Here is a 24,041-nt window from a genome sequence, read left to right on the forward strand (position 1 = left end):
TCTTTTACACGCGCGCGCGAGCGTACTGAGTGGTGGTCACATACGGCCTTCATACAAATGAAAGTAAAATACAATACAGAGAAAAGTAAATAATTATATTTTAATAATACAACATTTTAAATAACTATGTCCATTGCTATAAATAAAACACTAAAGTCCATTCACCTCCCTGCCCCCAATCACTCGTTTAATTGTTGATGGGGGTTGCAGGTCACATGACCGCGACGAAAGTTGACATTACCAGGAGACATGAGAAGGAGTCGTGTGCTCTTGAGATTTGAACGAGGTTATCAAGTGTACATCCAGTCCTCCTGTCCACATACTCGCGATGTGTCACCAGTTCACCGGACTCACCGTCGGGGAATTTCCTCTCGAATACCTCAGTACAGGTAGATGAGGTAGATGTCAGCACAGGTGTGTGGACTGTGGCTTCCACATGGACAGAACTCACAGGAGAGGAAAACAAAAACAAAAAATTAAAAAAAGTGGCCCCCATAATCCAAAGGAAAGAGGATAGAAAATAATCTTTATTGAACTATTGATCAACTAAAAGCCTCAGTCGCCTCATCAGAGTGTATCTCCGTGGCTGTGACGTCAGAGCATGTGACAGCCAGTGCACTGTTATATTTTTTTCTGACCTGTACTCTTTGTTTGTCATGAACTCTACAACGCTGTTTATTTTTTCTTAAGAAAGTAAACACATACAGCCATGCATATCTCTTCGGTCACTTACAAAAATTTGTAAGTACGACATTAACGACGATGATGACAACGAGGACATTGATGACGATGATTGTATAGCGCAGTATCACAGCTGTGTTTGTCGTCCATTCCTGATTCACGGACATACATATATATAGCCTGACCTGAAAAACAAAAGATGTAAAGCAAGATGGTGTCAAGGCTGATGTCAGGTGACACGATGCACAGCTGAGGTTACAGTGACACACCATGACACAGGTCATCGATACCAGCCTGTCGATGATGATGATGATGTTTGTGTGGTTATCGTTCACATCTGTCAACCAGCTGTCCTGATGACAAGTGAGGAGAGGCAGAGGGGTCATACGAACAGGCATGTGCATCATCAAGGAAGTCATTAATATCTAATTTCTTTCTCATCTGATAGCTTCATCATCATTTGAAGCTATTAAATGATGATGATGTGGATTTAGTGTAGTTCAACATCTGTAGTTTATGGCGATAAAGTTGCTTGTGCGTGCGTGTGTGTGTGAGTGCGTGTGTGTGTGTGAGAGAGAGAACAGACCATCCCATTGTTAACAAAGCTGATCCTTATCGGTGCAAAGCTGGGTTTGTCCCTCTCTCCCTCCTCAGAAACCTAAGTCCCTAGTGATGTCTCTGTTCGTCTCGTCATCTAATATTATCGAAGGCAAAGTTTCATTGTTGTTAATCTGTTGTCGTTGAATCTGGCTGTCACGTGTTTGAGGCAAAATGGAAGCTGACTGAAAGAAGTGTGGACAAGGTGTGTTAGGCCATTTGCCGAGCTTATGTCGGGTATAAGGGTGGATGGGTGGGTGAGGGATGGGTGGAGGTTGGGACACACACTGTGTTGTAAGTGGCCCACTGTGACAATGTGCCATCAGCGCGTGCAAAATGACTCCCAGACTTCCTCTCCATACCTCCTTCCCATAATTTCTTGATACTTCCTTTTCATACGTTCTCTCCACACTTCCCTAACTTACGTTGGAAATTTCCCGAACACTAGTCAGTTCAATACCCTTGTGATGCAGTAGATTCCCCCCACGCCATCCCGACTCGTTGTCCCGTGAGGGAAGTGGGCACTTGACTCCGTGTAAGGTCGGGGAAAGTAAGGCAGCGACAGAGGGAGAAAGAAAGAGAGGAGCAACTCCTACCCACCCCTCACACAATGCTGACCCTGAAACTGAGGGGTCACTTTACCAACCACCCAACGTTTGAAAACAAAACTATTCTGGATTCAACCTTAGACTGTAAGTGACTGTAGAAACAAGGGTATGATGCTTGTTGGGTACAAAGGTGATTGCGAGTCTTAGTCGTTCATTCCATACCCTGCAGGCGTGGGCATGTAAACTATTAACAGACAATAAAATAACACAAAAATATAAAACATATTTATTAAACCTTTTCCGAAAATAGTTGTGTCTGCCATCAGTAACATTACAACATCACTTGACATTAAACATCAGCACAGGGTGTAAAATATCACAAAATGTTTTCATCAGTTGCCATGCAGTTCTCTAATTGTAATCTTATAGGTAAGTGTGGACAATTTGTATCTATTTACATTGCAGCTCAAAATAGGAAAACAAGCAGCACAATTATAGAGTTGCACCATATTGTCCTCGTTAGATCGCTTGATGTTGAAGCACGAGCTGTTATAGCCGTGTACAGTGTACACGTGTACAACACGGGTCACGAGCTGTAGATAACATGGGATTTATTGAGTACAACACAGTGTGTACAACACGGGTCACGAGCTGTAGATAACATGGGATATATCCTGTACACTGAGTACAAAATAGGTCAAAGGCTTCACAGCAGCTGTACACGACCAGGTATTGACTGCTGAACGAGAAACAGGGGTCAACAGGTGCGATTTATACCTGGCAAAACTTTTGTTCAGGTCGGGGAATCATTGACCCATCGTCTAGACTACCTTCAACACAATATATTTACAATGTGTTTCTTGATTAAAAGAAAAAGGTAAAGGTCCTAGATAACCTTTTATTTTTAGGTTGCAGGAGAGGGAGGTTGCCCTACCTTACCCTTACCAAGTCTGTATGGAGTCAGCACCCATCCCCGACAGGTGGATCCACAGGTGACAGGTTGCTGCGCCCCACGGGTATCACACCGGCCAGGGCTCTGTTTATGGACACACACTGAAAACATTGACGAGGGGAAGGGCTAACAACCTTCACCTGGGAGCAAAGGGCAAGCACCCTATAGGTCACTCGGACAATGTTTTCAAGCCTCAGGACAAATCTTTAGCAAGAGAAACACAAAGAGCGGATCGGCAGACGCGTACAGCGGAAGGAACACCGACTTGGATGATGAGGAGGAGGATCATTGTGCCCTCTCCCCCTCCTATTGCATCAGCCCCTGCTAACCACTCCACTAACCCTCGAGGTCCTGGTGTCGTCACGGCGCGTGCATCCGCCGGCAAAGCACAGGGCGCCGTGTGTCGGGCCCACTGATACCACGTGGTGCGGGGCCCACACGACTGACGTGTGAACACCAGTTTGGCTGTTACCCAAGGGGGCCACACTTGTGTGTTGTGACCGGAGAAAGGTCGAAAGTGTGTCCTATATCAGTGCAGGAAGGAGATATTCCTAGTGTGGCAAGTCGTCAGAGTGAACAGACAACCGTTGTGTGACAGCTCGCGGGACTACATCGTGTGTCTGTGTGTTGGATATGTCACACACGGAGGGTCAAAGTTCACGATCGACCGACACATCTGTTCAACTCCTAGAGGTAAGGTGTGTTTTATTGGCAGTTTCTGTTCATCCACGTACATGGAGGTAGATGTCACAAAGTTCTGATCAGACTTGTGTGTCCGGCTCTCTCACCTGTGTTGAGAGAGGCCGTGTGCCCAGGTGTCGTCGGGTGCCGACGAAAAGTTTGTGTCAACCACACGAGGGTAGGGGTCAGGTAGTCGTGGGGTTTCGGTGTAGGTCAACTGGCTTCCCCTACCCTCGGACAATAAACACTACGCCGTGTAAAATCTTTCCAGCGGTAGATACATGTAAATAGTTCAAGTATGTTATAAAACAGTGAGAGAAGCAGGGTCGTGGGTCAGTTTCACTTTCTTCAACTGTCCCCATCCATCCTCTCCCACAGTGCGAAATCACATCTAGATGGAAACACTCTCCTATCAAATAATTGCTGGTTTACAGGCACCTGGCTAACCGACACAGGAGAATACGATCGCAGTATGTCTGACAGTCAGGAGTGAGCTTCACTCAATGTCACAAGCTCACACACACACATAAGGCTTTAATTTCCTGTCAGGTTTCAGAAAGTATTTTTGTTGGGTTTTTCGGACATTTCTCTAATCTCAACCACATTTACTGACTTACAAAATGAACTCAATGATCTGGAAAAAGCCTTGGATGCTCAAGCACTGATATTGATTGTGAATTGTAAATAAAACAGGACAAAGGTCACGGTTTGGCACTGAAACAATTTGCTGACGTCCGAAGTGAAAGCGCGCCGGTTCGTTACCCGTGTGGCGCAGCGAAGGAGAGGAGATGGGCGCCGCTTACCCCGAGAAAAGTGAGGTCTCTAAAGGTCATGGAACGGCCTTTACCTTCACACAACAGATGTTTATTGAGTATTCTCCACTTTGCAAGACTTTAACGAATTGATCTTTACTTGCGTGTTAATTGCGTCTGGACTAAGTTTTTACAGACGCTTGTAAGATGTCGCAGGGATATAAAACAGGGAAGAAATTGTTACCACCTACATTTATTACAGCGTCTACAGCCAATGAGAAGCTAGTTTCTGTTTTTTTCCTCAGATATTATTGTGTGGTTAGGAAAGGCCGATGGAGAATGATATCATGGCCATATTTTTAACTAAGACTTTGTTGTACTTTTATACATGTACATTTCATTGACAAGAAAACTGTGCTCCTTCTTTCTTTCGAGTACATTTAAAAAAAAATTTCTTCTTGTTTTCCGAATCGTACGTAAGTCTTTCTCGAACAGCGTCCGCAATTCTTAAAGAAAGTGTTACTTAATTCATTAAAATATTATTATTGATGATACTATTATGAAACTGATAATTTAATAATAAATCAGCTTCAGACATTGTTTCCTCGGCAACAACTTCGTGTATTAGCAGGAAGCCGTAAGCCATAGCAAAAGAAGAAGAAGAAGAAATAAAACTCTTGGGAAAACTTTTTTTTAAGGCAATGGATATCAAAGATGAACAGAGAAAAAGTTTGTTGGGAGTTGTTGAAGTTCAGAGCTGTACGATACGCAGTCGGCATGAAAAGATATCATTGACATTCCAGTGAAGCTGAATTCCCGAAAGTTTGAGAACTTTTAACTTCTAAAGCTTGATGATATCAAAGGTCGCTAAGTTTTTATTAGTTTTTTTTTTCGTCCTCTTCCTTTTTTTTTTAAATTTCTTTAGCAGGCCTTCCTAGGATAGGTCAGCCCTTACCTCGTCCACACTGCAGGCGCCAAGCCTCTGGATACAGTGGCATCCACATGGAGTTTAGAGAGAAATGTCCTCTGCTCTCTGTACCATAGGTGTGTGTGTGTGTTTGTTTGAGAGATGTCTCTCTCACTCAGAGATAAGAGATGTCTCTCTCACTCAGAGATAAGAGATGTCTCTCTCACTCAGAAATATCTCACGAAAGTTGAAGGCAGCGGAAGAAGTCTCTATTTTTGCGATTCTGTCGGCACCATTTCTCTACATCTCATATGTGGTCAGAATTTCGACCTTCCAGGTTTTGTTTTAATTTAAAGAAGCTCTTTGAAAAATAAGCTATTAACATTATTCTTTTTCATCAGATCTTCTCACTTGTTTTTGAGATTATTACTACATGCTTTTCTTATGGCAAATGACCAGAATGCGCTCGGGTGAAGGCTATTAAACCGAATTCCATTCTTGCTCTGCACGGCATTGGAACCTTTCTTTTTTATAGGTATATGAAGTTTTAGTTCATTTTCTTTATTTCTTCTGATTCTTTCCATCATTTGCTATAATTTTTCTTGCGCTGGTTATGAGCTGTCAGTCATCCTGCTTATTAACTTTCTGGAGCCTTCTTCGTCTCACAACAGGTTCTTGCGATGTTAAAGGCCGAGTGGGGTGCAACATGTTTCTGTTGAGTAGAGTTCAGTGCTGGACATTATTTGCACAAATCGCAGTAAATACACCTTCTGAGACACTATGCCCAGGTCAAGGTCGACAACAGACGTCATCATTGTACATGGATACATTGACATTGTCAGGTTTTAGCTAATGGGACAGCTGGAATTAGGCGTTATCTGTATACAATGGTGACGTATTTCTGTGCCTGATGTTTGTGGAGAGTACGGAACAGTATTCACACAGTCTGGAAATAATATATTGCAATATATAATATACTTCGTTATCTATAGAAAAAAATTTTCTCCTAGGTAGTCCTTTATTAAAATTTTGACACAGTCTCCTTTCTGGACACACTCTCTATTTAGTGCGTACCGATGTTACTCGACTGTCATCGTGTGTGTGTGCGCGTGCGTGTGTGTGTGTCTGTTTGTGTTGAGGGCTGTTTACCCGTACCTTTTTTTCTTATTTTAATGGAGAATGAGTTTTTACTTTGTAGAACTTTTGGAAGCCTTCTCTTTTTCTTTCTTAATTTTTGGAACATTTTAAAGTTTTCTTGAGTAGACGCAGTGATACAACATTGAAAGGTGATGTAGTATCATCGCCTGAAGTCGGAAAGTCACTTATAAACAATGGTAATCATCTTAGTGGGCGGGGCTTATGAGAGGGGAACACCAGGCTACATCACTGACTGATGCTGTGATGTCGACTTTCACTCGCAGTGTCAGCAGCTCTCACTTTTTAAGATATTTTGCTTGAATGCACGAAAGATATCGAAGTTTAGATTGAATTTTTACTTTTTTTAATAACCCTATATCTCATAAAACATATAAATGTTATTTTCTCTAGTTTCTTCAGTTCGAGAAAACGAAAAATAAAAATGAAAAATTTCGAAATAGCAAATTAAAAAAAAAAACAAACAAAAACGGAAATGATAAACAAAAAACGCTAATGTTCAGTAGGAAAAGTGTTCTCACTGAATAGCGAACCAAGGGTTAATTTATTTTTTTGGTGTTGTCATGTAAGTGTGTGTTGTCTGTGTGTGTGCGTGTGTGTATGTGTGTGCGTGTCAGTAATCTTGTCATCTTGCTGCTCACGTGTATCTGTCTATGTTTGTACACATATCTGTATGTTTGTGTACGTGCCAGCTTGTTGCTGACGTGTATATGTATGTCAGGACTGATGTATCTATATGTGTACATGGTTCAGGGTTCAGGGTTAGTGTCTCCAGGCTGCCATTGGCTTCTGCTCATGTTGTTGACTGTTGTTGCCCAGGCTGCCGACTGTTGTTGCCCAGGCTGCCGACTGTTGTTGCCCAGGCTGCCGACTGTTGCTGTAGATGATGTCCAAACTTAGAAACAGCTTCCGTCGCAAATCCTCGCGACCTCCTCGAGGGACTGTTGATGACGACGTCGACTCCCCACGTCGCCTGGTGCGACTGTCGGTGTCAGGCCCTAGCGCCAGCAGAGACAGCTCCACCAATCGGAAGGGGCGTGACAGTCGCACCACGTCGGCCGCAGCCAATGGCGTGGACCCTTCTGTCACGTTGTGTCCCAACAGCCAATGGCAGAAGACCTCGCTGACTGTGATGGAGTGTAACCGAACCATGTTTAACCGCCAGCTCAAGGTACGTGGCTACACGAGTTTATCACGATAATAAACAATGTGGTTTACTTTGGGTTTTTTTTTTTCTCGTCCAGGTTTGTTATGATCTACGACAACGAGGCTTAACTTCTACGTTTACCTCGATGGAATCAGCAAGGGCTTATTTCGTTAAAACCTTGATTTATGACAGGTAATCGTGTTATTTATTTTAGTACTGAAGTGTAACACGATGATCAGGCTTGTTTTAAAACCTTGATCGATGATGACAACAAGGAGTGTGGCTTTTTTTTAAGGAGCGTCTAGCGATGAAGAAGATTGCGATCCTGTATATTGTATAAACATCACGGAGATCACATGGAGCAGGAGGGTACCTTCATATCTTCAGCAAGACCAGTCTGCAACCAGTAAACAAGTAAACAAGACAGGGAAACTGTTGAACCCTTCTAGGACCTCCTGGCCACAGTAAAAAGACACAAGCTAAAAATTATATGAGACACATCTCAAGACATCATCATCATCATCATCATCATCATCATCCATCATCCATCATCCATCATCATCATCATCATCATCATCATCATCATCATCATCATCATGTTTCACATTTCCCCATACGGAGGCGAACGTGTTGTGATTTACAAGAGACAGGAGGCATTAGGGAAAGAAACCGTGTCCATGCGTCCAAAGTGTCACAAGCAGCCGATAGATCGAGCATCGACAGGACGGGTATGTAGCCGTGACCACAAGCAGATGATAAGTCGTTTGCCACCCGCTCCAGACCAGTGAAGGTCTCGTGATGCTAAAGGTGAGCCGACTGGGAGGGTTCGAGGACACTGCACTGGGCAAAATGTTGTAGCAGCTGGTGAAGGACGATCGACCTCCTCTAGAATCTTAGAAAGAAAAGAAAGGTAGGAAGATGGGCTGTAGTTCTTCATGAGGGTCGAGGTTGGGTTTCATTAATAGTGGATTGACAGCAGCATGTTTGAAAGAAGGATGCACGTTGACAAGGAGTAGTTACAGATGTTGGTAATGACCGGAATCAATGGTAGAGGCATTCAAACGACATGTTGGTCGCAGCAGGATCCAGTGCACAGGACTTCTTCGTTCCAGTTAATGATGATGTCTGTGACAGGATGCTTAGTTACTGTCGCGAAGACTACATGAAGTGTGCATCAGGAAAGTCGGAGAAACTGGACTGATTGACGAGTGGTCCTAATGGTCTTCGTTAATTCCACAGAAAAAAAAGTACAGAATGCATCTGGCAGCTGAGGGTAGAAGGGTATGGAGCAAGAATGACAAGGCGGTGTTTTCACTAGTTTCAGATAACACTCTGCTCCAAGAAAAATTCTCCGGTTTCTGATTAATGTTATTGATCTTCGTATTAGTGATCGGGCGCTTGGCTGTCCCCCTGAAGGAAAGACTCGGTGTACCGTCGAGCACCTTCTCCGCCACAGGCGTTCACCACGACTTTTATTCTTTCCTTCCTGCCATTTCTCACTTCCGAAGCGAGTCTAAGAGCGAAAGGGTCACGTGATTCATCGAGTGATGAGAGGATGATGACAGTTTAGGTCAGAATGAAGACACTTATTGTCGGCAGTGAGTAGATCGTCTGTGGTGTCTGTCAAACCTCATGGCCGAGAGTTAGCTATAAATGCTCTTAAATCATTACGAACCGTGTTCTTAGATGTTACTCTGCTTCTAGTAGGACCTGACTTCTTTCTAGGTGTAGGCAGAAGTATACTGAGACGTGGCCAGATGGCAGAAGTACCCGAAACAGGTTATTTATAAAACGATTGACATTAATGACAACCAAACAGTCAATAGTATGATTTTGATTATGTTTGGTTGATGAACAAGTCGCACCATCTCATGCAAAACGTGACTTCGAACCCTGATATTAGTGGTTACAGGATGAATCCTAATTGCCGAGTATCATAACATTTCCTGATCAAATAGATATTAAATTCGTCGAGGAAGTAGAAATTGTGGAGCCTGGTTTATTTTTAGTTTTGTTTCATCGGGATGAGGAGGAGAGAGACACATGACGATCACGCGCTGATAAAAGTGGATCAGGGTCAGTGCAGAGTTCAAAGGTCTTAATGTCACCGTGAGGTTGTGAGAAAGTATCACAGTCCATCACTCTCAAGAGGACAGCAATCCCACCAATCGTGATAGCCTAGGGTAAGACGACAGGATAAATTTAGGGTAAGACTGCAGGATAAATCCAGGTTTCAGATATGAACATGCGACCACCACTGGATTCCTGTAAAATTGTCCGGCGGCACAGTTGTCTTTTGCGACAGAATTAAGCATTAAAACAGGAAGAATCCATCGTCGATGGACAAAGAGTTGAGTGAGATCAGGTTCGCCTTGTTCAACCCTGGCTGCGGAGATGATTGCGGTGTGCACGTCACCATTCCAGAGGAGGGTATCCTCACTATGGCAACTTTGTTCGTGAGACACACAGAGACATCCAGGAGTGGTTCAGTGGTTCGGATCGAAGGTTGGAGAAGAGATTATAACTGAAATAGCTGGGAGTCGATGTCAGTGACCTCTAGCGGCCGCCGACGGTGTTTGTTTGATGAACACAAATCATCGCAGCACGAACTTCACTTCACTGAGGTCAACCAGATACCCGAGGCGGGACTGACAATAATTGTTGGGAGAGACGAATGGTGTGGCAGGTGTTACTGGCGGAGACCAGCAGTCAGTCCACGAGTTGTACCCCCTGGTGGAAGAAGCAGTCGGAAGTCAAAGATAAAAATCGAGGAAGAACTCATTTATAACAAAGGCAAGAGTACATACCAGACTGTGAGGTACTCCATGTATTATGCACAAAGTACAGACTCAAAGCAAAGCTCACACTAAATGATATAAGAACAGATCAACATTTAAAGAGTTGCTCCCCCAGGTTTACCCTAATTACCCAATCATGCCTGATCATCATCATCGAATAACGTAAAAATAAAAATTGTTTAAAAGAAACACGTGATAATTGTACTTCGATTTTAGAGAGAAAATGAGGATCAGACAAAACATGATCGAATCATTTAACGCCTCAATTGTCTCTGCATGTGAAACCTTAACAATTGTTGCATCCTTTTTTTTTTAAATCTTTAAAAATATTCATTTTCAGTTTTGTTTAAACGTGTTACAATACTGACCAAAATGTAATAGCGAAAACCTTCAAGCTGAAAGCCCGACAAATTCTTGAAATTAAAATCAAATGTTTAAAATTGAGATGACTGCTCAATATTGATGTAAGAGTTCCAAAACTTCAAGTGGATTTTTATTATTATATGGTCGCCCACGTACAACCGACAACTTTTTGGATGCTGGCTATGTTAATTATTATATGAATATGCCATTGGGATTCATTCGTTTCTAGCATAATGACTATGTCTAATTTGATGTATTTGGATGTATTCGTCTGTAGTGGTAATTTTGAGAGTTGGACGAGCTAGACACTTTGATTAATACTAGTATTAGTAATAATTTAGCTTCGGCCTATGTGGGCAGTGTGACGTCACGTTCCTGGTGGGCCGCAGTCCGGCAGCAGTGGGCGCCCACAAGTATCAGCTCATCGCTCGAAGCCCCGTTTTCTTCCGCATGTTCTGTGGGCCCATGGCCACCACCGGGCCGGTCCACATCACAGACGTTGAGGAGGACATTTTCAGAATTTTCCTGGAGTAAGAAAAATAATCTTTTGTCTTTTCTGAAAGTCTTTCGCGAGAGTTTGTTCCTTTCAACTTCTTGATGTATCTCCATGTCCTGTTGTTTACAGTGCGTTCTGTTTATTTTGTATTTTGTATTATTTCTCTATCGGCTGAACTTTTTGTTGCAGGTTTTTATACGTCGACAAAGTGTCCTTGACCTCCGACAACGTGACGTCACTGCACTACCTAGGCCGGAAGTACGACGTGGAGCCTCTGGTTCAGCAGTGCCTGGAGTTCCTGCACGCGCGCTTGACTGCGGACACGGCGTGCACCATCCTGGAGCAGGCGCACTGCTTCGATGAGCACGAGCTGTACAAGACGTCCTTCGAGTTCGTGGCCGTCAACGCCGAGCTGTGCCTGGCCAGTCCTTCCCTCCACGACCTCTGTCGGTGAGTTGTCCTCCCTTGCAGCACTTGTTGAGAGGTTGCCTCTGTCGGTGAGTTGTCCTCCCTTGCTGCACTTATTGAGAGGTTGCCTCTGTCGGTGAGTTGTCCTCCCTTGCAGCACTTGTTGAGAGGTTGTCTCTGTCGGTGAGTTGTCCTCCCTTGCAGCACTTGTTGAGAGGTTGCTAAGGTGACAGCTAAACTGTTGACATTTTATTTCCGAGTAAACTCCTGATGCGCTCATCTTACAATCTAACCTTAAATTCCTGACATTTTCTGCGCATCTTACACTGTTGATATTTTCTAATTATCTTAGCTGCATTTTATTTCTGTTGGTTTTTTCCTAGAATTTTAACTGAATTACTTAAAGTTGCTGAATATCTAGTAAACTACTTATTTTTTTTAATAAAAATCTTGGCTTAACTGCATCCAGTCTATTGGCGATCATGATGTGGTTCATCTCCTCATGTGGCCGACAAATTTGCAGCAGACATGTTCTTGTTGTGACAAAAAGTGTCTCGTGTTTGTAACCACCTTGCGTGCTGCTGGCATTCATTACTGTCTAACCATGTTATTTTTGTAAGATTTCTAGAAAAATCCTACTTTTCCAAAGTTTAAACTGTTCACGAAGTCACAAGAAATGAGAGACGGACTTACCTTCGTGGTGTTTGCCGGATAGTGAACAAGGGATTTTGATTTTAATCCCTTCTTCGCTGGAAGAGTTTTTGAAACTAAGACTAGAGCCATCAGACCCTCAAGTTTCAGAAGCTCTGGACTGTGTGGACTGGACTGATGAAAACTGGGAGCCATGGCAGTCACACTTGGTATGGCGGGAAGAAAAAGTTGGCTTCATGAAGTCGGCGGTTTCTCCCACACCCTTCCCAAACCAAACTAAAATGGATGTGTGAAGGAAAACAGTTATTGACTTCCTTTGAATTATTGATGCGTGCCTTCGTTGTCTGTCGGCGTGTGTTTCTGATCCAGTGTAACGATTTGAGGAAATGTATTTAAATTGTTGATTTTTCTTAACGAGGATTATGAGTAGTTCATGAGTCATAACACCCTTTCAAGTCCATTTTTAATTGAAGATAAAGCTTAATTTCGAGACAAATCACTTATTTAATCGCTCGGCTTTCCCCACACCCTCTTAGGCATCCTTCCAGTTCAAGACCCTAGAACACTTTCAGTCCATAACTAAACACGAGGGTTAACTTGAGGGTTCATGACAACGACCCCCGGTGCAAAGAAATAGTGTAGTGACGTCATGCCTGTCTGCACGTGCAGGGAGTGCCTGGAGCGGCTGCTGGGGTTGGATGACCTGGAGGTCAACGAAGGGACGGCCTTCGCAGCTGCTTTGTCTTGGGCGGAAGCGGCGCTGGAGCTGAAGCAGGAGGAGATCAGCGCGAAGAACGTGCGGTGCGAGCTAGGTGGCGCCCTCTACCTCATCCGCTTCCCGTCTATGACCTTCGAGACCTTGCAGGAGCGTGTGCTGCCCACGTGCGTGCTCAGTGCAGAGGAGGAGAAGGCTGTCGTGGAGTACAAGAGGAGGCAGCGGGCGTCCGCAGCGCCTTTTGCTTCCCTCGGCCGCAGGCGGAGGCTGCACAGGTTCAAGGTAAGCATCCGGGGTGAGGGAGGAGATGAGGGTCGCAGGGGGTCAGCTTGCAGCATTGAATTCAGCTCAGCAAAGATCCAGTCTCACTTTCAAACACGGTACAAGGTATCGACACTGGGTTATGTGCACTTTATTGCGAGTAAATTAAAGAACGTGCATATAATAATCTGTAATACCTTATTTAGAATAATTTCAATTTTAAATTAAATTAACAATAATTAAAACATAGCTATGCCAATACCTATCATTATTTAATAATAACTATTAGCAGCTATATGTACAAATATGTGACCAGCGATTGAAGACCATGAGACTACAAACCGATAATTTCTTCCATTAAACAGTTTGACCAAAAAAGCGCAATGAAACTCTCAAAAAGTTCTTCCTTGCTTAATCAGCACAAACGCACTCGCACACGTGCCTCATGTGACCCAGACTTGTGAATAAGGGAACACCACTCACCACAACTGTTTTAGTGGCCCTGAGTCGGTCCCACACCGATGTGGCCAAAGTGCTTACAGAACTTTCTTTTTCTCATCTGTGTTCAAGTCCAACCATCCGGAGTTCTAGCATCTAGGCCACCCTAGTCGCAGACTGTCCACTGATTCCCGTTCGGCAAGATAGTTGTTGTCGGTGATCATTCTTCGAGACACTGAGATGGGCGATGGTGGCATCACTGGTGTCCAGGCGCTCGCTCTAAAGCATTTTGACACAGAGGTCGTCCAGATAATGTTGACCCACCGCACGGCTAGTGGTTCCCTAGCCAGCTCCTCCCCATGTCCGGTACTGGTGTGTGTGTGTGTTTGTGTGTGTGTGTGTGTTTGTGTGTTTGTGTGTGTTTGTGTGTGTGTCTATGTGTGTGGTGTCACATTTGTCAAACACTACTTTTCCACAGACCAGCCCATGTTGTTGTGCAGTCTTGATGCTAACCTGATAGTTTGATAATCGCTGCCGCTACCTCAGTTGTGTCAATTAATTTTAAATAACAGTGGTAAAGGTTGCTGCTGCCAGTCACACTGACACTTACTAACATCTTGTTTGTTTGGAGTGACTGCGAGCGCCGCCTACGTGAATTATTTCCCTTTTTCTCCGTACATCATCGGGCTGTCCTCCTACCCTACAACACCGAGATGTTTAGCATCGTAAACAACTTGAGAGATCATCTTGTTGATGAGAAGGAGGATTGTCCGGACTTTAACGAAGGTGCAAACGTCACCTAACACCGGGGGAAAACACAATCTTCTCATCTCTCCTTCTCTCTCTCTCCGCACTGCGTGCTGTCTGGAATATACAATTCTCATATTCTAGATTACACCTTTTTTATATCTGTCTCCATGGTCTTTGTAATTTGCCTAAAAGGTCATCAAGTTTACCGCCAATTGTTTTTTAAACTGATGGTGACGTCTGTGTGCGTCACCGGCCACTGGGTTCTTTTTACTCCTGGAGCTGCAAGCGGAAGCTTTCAGCACGTGCAAGACAAGGGGAAGAGGGTAGGATGGTGGACAGTGGATGATGTAGATGATGGTAGTTGATGGTAGATGGTAATGATGGTAGGGTGGTATTGAGGTTGTGTTCGTACTAAGGGTAAGTAAAATCTCAAATGAGATATTCAGTTGGACATTTATTGTACTTCTGTGGAAGAGAAAAAAAAACCACATTTTTTTAAAATTTATGCATCAAACATGTGACCTGCCCTGGTGTTAGCATCTTTTGACATGTCCCTCTTGCAGACGGAGACAAACAGAAACAGATGATTGCAAAACCTTACAATAAATCCCCACAATAAAATTGTATTAAAGCAATCAAATTCCCATAATTTAAAAATATTTAATTTAGAAACTTTAGAATAGACGCGGCGACAGTTCTCTGGCATGTAATTCCCGGCACTGTTATTTACTTCTCGTAGAATTCACATGGTCTCCAAATGGTTGACAAGACAAGACAAACATCTTAAACGTGCCCTGGAGGTTGGTTGTCATGCCTCTGGGCAATGATCATCGGTCTTCTACCCCCGTCCTTCCTGCTTTTTCTTCAAAATATTTGTCAACTTAACCCTTTCGCTCACAATGTCGGGTTCCTCTGACCTGATCTCTTCTTGTCAGTCTTTGACTTCCTTCTCACGGTCGGTCCATCTCTTGCCAGGTTTTAATAACTGTTTATAAAGACTTCTATGCTAATAAAATGATTGTAGCCCTGGGGTGTGTTTACATTGTTTACTGGCATTAAATCCCCACATCACAGCAGTTATCTCTCCCTTCCTCGGTCCGGAGGTGCAACGGTTAGCGCCTGACACCAATACAGTCAACGTCGGATGTCATGGGTTCAACTCTCGTCTCAGACACGTTGCTGTTGTTTTTTTTTTTTTTCTAGCGTCTGTTTACAAGACTGGCTGTCTTGCCGTGATATACCATTCGTTGCCGGCTCGGCATAAAACACCAATTCACCCATCTCTCCTTCTCTCCAATTCTGTGTCTTTGTGTGTGAGAGCGCGTGCGTTTATTTGTGTGTAGCAAGAAAGCGGGTTGAGAGCGAGAGAGAAAAAGAAGGAGAAGGTGTGTTTAATGTCTCAGTCTGGAACTTCACAGAGCGACTATACAGACAGACTCACTTGCCCCCTAAAGGCCCGTAGTCTGGAACTTCACAGACGAAGGGACTTGCCCCTCCTAAAGGTCTGTAGTCAATGCTCCAATGACTGTCATTAGTCCACGCCCAAGTGTTCGTTAGCTTCATCTTCTTGTCCACCACACTTCCTGTTGACTGGATCCAGCATCATGGGGTGTTTCTGTGCCACTCGCAGTGCCAGACCTTCGTGACATGTCAGGGGATTGGGAAGAGGAAGGGCAAGGTCGAAACAAAGAATGTGAATATTTTTATTTAACACGAACGAAATGAGACAACATTGTCAACATGTTAAACTTGTTTACTTATCATCTTCCCGTTTGGATTCTTTTTGTAAATGTATCTTGTAGAGGTTTTATCCATCTCCAGATATTGTCTGTACGGCTGGCAGGATAGCTTGTGGGCTGTGATGGAGATAAGGACCCTACACTTCAGTTAATCAACTCGTAAATAAGGTTTGAACAGAAATATTCAACAAGGAAGAAAAACAAACTGATTGAATTTTTAAAAAGGAGGGAAAAGCGCCTGTTTAGACAAACAAGCCCGTTAAGACGAAGTGTGAATGGAACCAGCGGTTGCTGTTGACGAGAATCCGAACTATTCTGGTCCTGTTGATGTTGTTTACAGGAAGCTGCAGTCTGCATCTCAGAGAACAGCTGAGGTCCGATGTTTTTGTTTGGGTTTGGAGTCAGTTTTACCTCTGTATCCTGCGGGTAGGTGTTGCCCCCACACCTGCTGGCTCCCACTGAGAGCCTCACTAAACTATTAAGTAGGCAGGTGTTGTCTAGCCTGGCCAGGAGACCAAACAGGACCGACAGGACAGTGAGAGTGGACTGGGTAATGAGGTTCAGTGCATTGTGAGATCGTGGGAGCTGTCATGGCCACCAGACCCAAACACCAAGACAATATCTGTGGCTGGAATTCACATCAAGGCTATAACCCATCTACAGGTCGGTGAAGCATAAACCTTTGTCCTGTGTCTTGTCTTTGTCTTGTCCCATCATTAACATCACAGGTTTTAACCGCCATGTTGTGCCCACCACAAAGCCCATGAAGACCCACACACACGTGGACCGTTATTTGGGGACATTTACAAGCAACACCTGACTTTCACTGCCATAGTCACCACGACACCCTTGTAAGAACGGTAGTTCCTTTACTACGTATAGTTATTTCTAGGCTACAAAGGAAAATTTCTTTTAAAGAAAAGTGAACCTAATCCAGTAGCACTCGACATTTCATTGGTCATTAACATTTACTTGCCACTTGTGCTGAGCTTCCTTATTGGTGCTTCATACTTCAGAAAACCTTTTTCCTCCGGGAATTTCAGCCACAACTGCCATTGCTGCTGCCACAAAAGATCGTGTGGACCATCGAAAGGGTTTATACTGCGTCGTGTGGGTATCGAACCGACCTCCACTAGATATCATTAGCATACTTCGTGCAAATATGATTGAGCATGTGATATCCAGCCTTCTATTTACAGCGCCGTTGTACTTTAGGTTTGTTTGAAGTGCTGTCAACTAGGATCTGTGCTGAGTTTCCTGGCTTGTGATACTGGTGCTGTTACTGTAAATACTTCGTGCTTCGTGATTTTTTCCCCTTTGTAATATATCCTTATTTTGTTAGCCCACTTCTTTGGTGTACATTTCCAAATCGACTGTTTAATATGTCACTGATCTTTCTTTTCAGTTTTCTCTTGAACTGTTTCTGCGATTTAAGGCAACAGAAGTGGTATGAATTACACAGAGACGACAGTTATACTGCAATATTTATCTGGTTGCAACTGCGTGTGTCTACAGAAGGTCAGTCGAGTCCGCTGCAACAGTCGCCCGGATGATGCCCAGTGGACAGCTGCCATCACCTTTACCTGTGACCAGGACCTGCTTCTCCATGGCACGCGCTTGTTCGCCTGCACCAGGTAGGTGCACACCCACCAACCCTCCCCTAAACACTTTCTTTGCGATGTTTTGAAGACAACAATTTCACCGTGTCCACCATCAGTTTCGCCTTTCCTTGCTCTTCAGTTCTGTCTCTTCTGGTCTGTCTCTTGATTAGTCTGTCCTACCGATAAAACTTTGTTGATTACCTTTGAATCTTCATCGTTATCGTCTGCCACGTCTGTGCCTTGTCCGTGTTTTATGTTTCATAGTCATCGTTGCCCACTTTCCGTTCCCCCATGCACTACTAATTAGTCTACTTTTTGCATTAAGCGCTGATCGTATCTTCCTGTAGGAGTATGATTAGTAGTACTTCATTAGCGCGGCCAGTTTTGCCATTTTTAATCAGTGGATCAGGTGTTAATGAAGGTAATCAACGGCAAGGGTTTATGACATCCTATCCGCCGCACCCTGTTCCTTATCCCTCCTCTAGATCCTCGCCTTTCCATTGTTGTCTACCTTCCTGTCTTCTCTCGGTCCAGTCGATGTGTGGCAAGTCTTGTGGCCAGGTGCAAACACTCGGCTGAAGTTCAAGCAAATATTCTCTGGAGAAAGTCAATTGTCTGTCATGATGGTCGGCGTGGTCCAGCGTGGACAAGGCAAAGACCATCGATGCATCGAGAAGCAGCACACAGGACTCCTATACTCCCAGAATATATTAATAAAGTCATCCATCCCTGCACTCTTGCACTACCAGTCACTATTCAAAGGTTTTACTAAAATCATAAAAATTTGACAAAAAGTAGCTCTCTCATCGGGGTAGACCAGAAAGGGTTGCTACTCCGTACGTATTTGTCATGGATACAACAAATAAATCATCAGCATCAGCATGGGCACGGACTACAAATACATCAATAGCACGCAGGGTCACGTGGGATAATGAATCACAGAATAAACAACAGACCTTCAGATGCTGTCCATGATCTAGTTCATCTTCGGATTCTCCTCAAAGACAACTTGAAAAACCGTTTCCTTGTCTCCGAGGCAACTTTCTTTATCGCTTTTTGAAAGCTCATCTGCCTTCGGAAGCTGCATAATGATGGGTGACATCACAGTGGGAAGTGCTCTCAGCCGCAGTTAAAGCACCAGCATAGTCTCTCGTTTCATTAATTTTCCCTTCTGAATGAGCCGGCACTCGTAAACTCCGAGAAATGGCGAGAGGTAAGAGGCTAGTCGCCATCAATGCTGTCTCTCGGCAGTTTGCAGAGAAAAAACTACTTTTTCTTCTTGGACAACAGATTTTCTGAAGCTCTTGGCCACTGGTGTAAGTGCTCTCAGTGACATGACACCGTGCATTTCGTTACATTTGGAGGCAGAGCTGTCGGATGGTTTGATTCTGTTTCTTCACCTTCTGGCAATTTTCGTGTTTACTGCAATGATAGTCTACATGTTTGCAGTATAAATTGATCACGTGGCCAACGTTTAGGGTTCTGAGTCCAGTGGCATGAGACTTCGCTAGGAGCCAGTGGGGCCAGCAGCACCATGTGTCTGTAGGCACTAAGTGCGGGTAGCTGCTCGACACATCGTTGGAAGCTACCCTACTGTCAACACACAACTGCTAGCTACAGTCCTGGGGAGTTGTTGTTATCGTGTAGCTGTTGTTTTAAAATTGTGTGCCAGCCTATTTCTTCGAGCCTCTTATTTGGTGTTTATTATTTTAAACCCCGCTTCCTGTTTTTTCACAGTCTTCAAGGTGTCTCCGTTACTCTGAGTCCTATGTAGATTAACTCATTTAAGATCCCATGATGCCTACGAATTTTCTCCCAAGTGCCTATACTGTGAACAGGTTATTTTAAACCCCAGGTTTCGTGTTTGCGAAATACTTTTACCTGTTTTGGTTTGTCTACCTCTCATCTCGGTCAGTTTTTACACTTATTCAGCCCCTCCCCAACACTTCACCCCTCGGGCTACCTGCGTCCTGTATGTCTTACTCTGCACGTGCTAAGGTCTGCACGTACATGCGCAGTGCATCTGGTTGGCAAGTCCATGTTCAAACACAGTTTTATTGAAGCACACCCACAAAGATAGGAGAAGGTTCAACTTATAGTTTTCTGGAACTTTCTGCACTCACATGAAACGATGTACACTTTGAAAGTCGGAAACGTAAGACGAGTGATCGCCAGATAAATTTTTTTCTGGACTGGCTCTAAACAGTTCGACTTTCGAGACAACAAAAGCTGCCTGTCTGTGTTCTCTTGTTCCCGTCTCTTAATGTAACCACATCTCCATTCCAGATCGTGCCTCACCCTTCGTCTCCATTTTCCACTCTTGCTGTCGGCTAGTCACAGCTACTGTACCGAGTAATGCGGATCTGTGTCGCCCTCTAGCTCATCTCTCCCATCAAAGGAGACCTGGTCTGAGCAAATGGGATGGAGCTCAAGTTGTCACCATTGCAATGTCTGTGTATGCAATGTCGAGAGGTAGAGACACTGCTGTCGACCTCATCACAACATGGGAATGAGTGAATGGCGGACAAGATACAGGCTGCTTCCCCTTGACATAATTTGTTAAAAGCACGAAGAAAGAAATAATTATTTTCACGGGTATGGTCCACTGAAGGGTGGCTCCTTCAGATGTCTTTCTCCTCCCTCACATGCAAACACACACTCATGCACACACGCGTACGTACTTGTTGACATAAAACTATGCAACCTGAACACCGACTAACGACTGTCTGTTGATTGAGGTTCTTGTCCTGTCCGCAGGTCAAGTCAGGTGGCAGATGTACACGTCTCCCTCCTGCACCAGCGAGACCAGCTGGAGCTGTACAACAGCATGCCGGTCTACCCTCATGAGTTCACCCTCAGTCTGGAGCTGGATGGTGTCCAGAGCGTCGACATCGACCTGCCCCACCCCTGGGAACTCCTGGCCCATGAAGAGTACACGCTGGTCGTCCAAGCCGTGATGTCCACGTGCTATGCCGGAAGTGAAGGCATGGCAGTCGTCACTCAAGATGATGTCATTTTCCGCTTCCGGGATGCGCAGATCAAGATGAACAACACGACTGTATCTGACGGCCAGATCGCCTGCCTTCTGTATTCAGTTCGTTGATGAGCACTGAACTGCAATGTGAACTTATAAGGCCAGGACCGTGGTCGCAACAGTTAATCCAGATGGTCATTGTCTATGGACAACAGTTAAATCCAGATGGTCATTGTCTATGGACAACAGTTAAATCCAGATGGTCCTTGTCAGCGGACAACAGTTAAATCCAGATGGTCCTTGTCTGTGGACAACAGTTAAATCCAGATGGTCCTTGTCTGTGGACCTCTACTATCACAGAACTCCTCTGACGATGAAGTTGTGGTGATCGCTAGTTCTCAGTCACAGAAAAGGTACATTGACACGACAGAGAACTGGAACTCTAGGACAGGGCAGTTATGATCCGCAGCACCACATCCATAGTATTTTTCAGACATTTCATTGGCGTCCACTTCAAGCAACGTGTACTGACATCAATACAAAAACATTTTAAAAGCTCTGTGATGTTTCTACCCAGCGAAAGCATTCCTGGCTGTTAACCGACCCTTTGTAAACTGTTATTTGCTGAATGTTGACGCCCCGGCGGTGTCCGTCTACTCGTGCAGTGATGTAGGGAAATCTCGAACAAAAAAAAAAAAAAAAATAAAAACAAAACTCGTCTAATGAGACGAGTGGCACAAGGACTGCAGCAAGCATATAATCTTCGAGAAAGTCAGAGAGAAAAGACAGGGATAATCTAATACGGGAAGAAAGGGGAGAGTCTTGCACAATGGATGAACTTCCTGGATGTGTGTGAGAAAAAGGAAAAAATGGTAGCGCAGGAAAATTCTTGCAATATTTATTCTTGGAGCCTGCTCAGGTGGTTGGCAGGTTAACGACAGAAAGAGAGAAATGTGAGTGCCATGTGACGAAAGCTGAACCATTTGCTCTTGGATATTCGGTCTCCACAGTGGAAACATCAAGTGAGGTTCATCATGGCTTGGCCATGGACTATTTTACAGGTTCTGAGGAGAAAGCTTTCCTCAAATGAATAGTCGTAGAGGATATTGAACACAGGTTTCACTAGAAACAGTTTTAATGAACAGTATTTGACAGGATCTCAGAAATGAGAATTCTGTTTTTGAGTATTCAATACTGTTTGCATGAGCCTTTTACCTTTTTTCCCATGCATGCAAGTATCTACAAGGCCCGTCTCTGGGCTCGTATTAATGATTTACCCAGGGTAAACTTACCTGTGTTTTGACCAGACTCCATGCCTGCATCATTGTGGAGGCTGAGAGTCGAGTGTCTACAACATCGGCGTCTGAGGTTGGATGTGAGCATAGCAGTCGGTTCGATATCCGCCTACCGCAGCTGACAAAGGTGAGAAAAGTGTGGTCTCTCCCAGCGACTGGGGAGTCACCATACCACCTTTACATTCCTCTTTTACCTGCCAATGTATTCATTTCTGAACCCGACGATGGCGATGAGCAGGAGCCCTGAGGTTTCCGGGTACAAACAACCCTCCGGTCTCCAACTTGAACAGAAGCAAAGAAAACTTTCGTGAATAAAAACGATCGGTTGAAAGATTCAGTATTTTCTTTTTCTTTTGATTGATCTCATGTTAACCATTCCGAAATTTCTTTCTCTCCGAAGCTGAATTTCTCAATTACAGTTGTTTTTATCTCGAGCTGTGATTTTGTAACATAGGGCACATTTCGTTGGCATTGTTTACTTGCAATTCGTTTTGTGTGTGACAACGATCAAATTGATAATGGCAGGCAATCAGGAGCAGGCTTATTTCTGTTGTGCCAATTTAAACACAGAGGAAACAATCGACTTGCACTTCTTTGCATGTCAAATATCCCATTTTTATCATCAAATGTGTATTGAGGAAGTTTATATATATAGAACCGGAGGAGGTAAAGAGCAGGTAACACAAATGACCTCGCATGATGAGTTGAGAAAATAACTTTTACCAACACGTGACACGTGACTTTCGTGTTCTTGCTCGGCAAAGCGCCTCAAGTTGTTGTTGTGGGAGCAGAATGTGATATACAACACTGCGCATGCTCAGGGAAAAGGTAACACTTCCTGTGGACAGTTTGTCAGGTGACTTGGAATGGAACTATCAAGTTACCCAACACCTGTCAACGTGTGTAGTCAACAGCAAACCGTCGGGGACACGCCGTCCGGTCTGACCAACAACTTAGTCCATCAGGGTCATCGTAATTCAAGTCTTTGCAACTTTTGTTTGGCGTTGGTAGTGCAGTGGAGAAGGTCAGAGTTCAGCTTGGTTACTCGCTTCCGCCAGAGACTTCCTGCAAGTACGCAGTCAGACGACAGGTGAGATTAGTCGCTCCCCCTGGTAACGGGGTAGGTGCTGGAGGTTATTTAGTCGAGTTCCACTCACATACAGGGCGACAGGACCAGCAATTAGATTGGTAGACTCTGGCATCGATTTGTCTTCAAAGACAGCCTCCGCAGCTAGTTACAGGCGGCTTGGCCAGAGTTCATTTGTCACTAACTTTTCCAGCTGTTATTGTATTACTAGCTTTCGATTTATCACTTCATCTGAGTCGAACGGAATTATACACGGTGAAACATACCCTTTGTTGTCTCTTCCCTACTCAACTCACTTCTCCCACCCTCTTGTTTGTTTGTTTGTTTGTGTGTGTGTGTGTGTCTGTGTGTGTGATATTGTTTTTTTCAACGGGGCTGTGAGGTGACACCCTCACTGAAAACCTCAGAAAGATGCTACTGTAACCAGTCCAGGAAGTGCAAGGTGTCAAAGGAAGAAGAAACAATCTTGGGTGACGACCGATGTCCAAGATCTTTGTGACCAAGAATGACCTTGAAGACAGAAAATAAATACAAAGCAAACCAGCTTCTAGATAAGAAGAAGTAAATTGTGCCATCAGGAAAGGGATGAAGGCAGCAAGGGAGAGCGGGGCTGTGTGCCAATGTCGTATCATAGAGGAGGGACTGACACAGGGAGACAGGGAAACGCCTGTCAGCTACTGAAGACCGTCAGCAGCAATGGCCGCCTTTTCGAAAATTTTGTGATGGAAGCGGAGAAGCAAAACAGAATAAAAACAAACCCAAACAAACAACAACAATCAACAAATAAAAAAAAAAAAAAAAAGCTATAAAAAAGCCTGATTACGTGAAATTCTAACATACATGGCGGCTAAACATGACATCCTCAACTCCTTCATCTACTTCATTGTTTTTTTTTCCATCCTTTTTTCTACTTTTATTATTTTTTCTGGTATAATTTCTTTCGTTTGTTCATTCTTACTTTTTCCTTCCTTCTTCTAGTAAAAACTGAACCAAATATTTGTTGGTAATCCACTGTACAGTACATTGTCTTGACAGTAGCACCTCT

The 24,041-nt window shown here is 44.1% G+C and overlaps 1 protein-coding gene across 3 annotated transcripts; it reads left to right on the forward strand.

Annotated features, from left to right (window-relative positions):
- The first annotated feature begins 1,397 nt into the window (after positions 1-1,397).
- LOC112572473 (BTB/POZ domain-containing protein 6-B-like) lies at positions 1,398-23,261 on the forward strand. 3 transcript variants are annotated; one of them, XM_025252174.1, is made up of 7 exons: positions 1,398-3,476; positions 7,093-7,444; positions 10,942-11,111; positions 11,267-11,527; positions 12,806-13,133; positions 17,555-17,673; positions 20,398-23,261. In XM_025252174.1, the coding sequence occupies exons 2-7, from the start codon at positions 7,157-7,159 to the stop codon at positions 20,741-20,743; spliced, it is 1,512 nt and encodes a 503-aa protein (XP_025107959.1). In that variant the 5' UTR covers positions 1,398-3,476; positions 7,093-7,156; the 3' UTR covers positions 20,744-23,261. The 3 variants fall into 3 exon arrangements, with proteins under 3 accessions (XP_025107959.1, XP_025107960.1, XP_025107958.1); XM_025252175.1 differs by having other exon boundaries at positions 1,398-3,471; positions 7,115-7,444; XM_025252173.1 differs by having other exon boundaries at positions 1,399-3,471.
- The last annotated feature ends 780 nt before the right edge of the window (positions 23,262-24,041 follow it).

The sequence above is a fragment of the Pomacea canaliculata genome, linkage group LG9, assembly GCF_003073045.1.
Source record: "Pomacea canaliculata isolate SZHN2017 linkage group LG9, ASM307304v1, whole genome shotgun sequence".
Taxonomy (NCBI): Eukaryota; Metazoa; Mollusca; class Gastropoda; order Architaenioglossa; family Ampullariidae; genus Pomacea; species Pomacea canaliculata.

What these genes read in the sequence shown, in the direction of transcription:
- LOC112572473 (XM_025252174.1), top strand. Translation starts at nt 7,157, where the DNA reads ATGATGTCCAAACTTAGAAACAGCTTCCGTCGCAAATCCTCGCGACCT. An exon ending in TCCCTCCACGACCTCTGTCG is followed by an intron (nt 11,528 to 12,805) that starts GTGAGTTGTCCT and finishes CTGCACGTGCAG; the next exon opens with GGAGTGCCTGGAGCGGCTGC. An exon ending in CGCTTGTTCGCCTGCACCAG is followed by an intron (nt 17,674 to 20,397) that starts GTAGGTGCACAC and finishes TCCTGTCCGCAG; the next exon opens with GTCAAGTCAGGTGGCAGATG.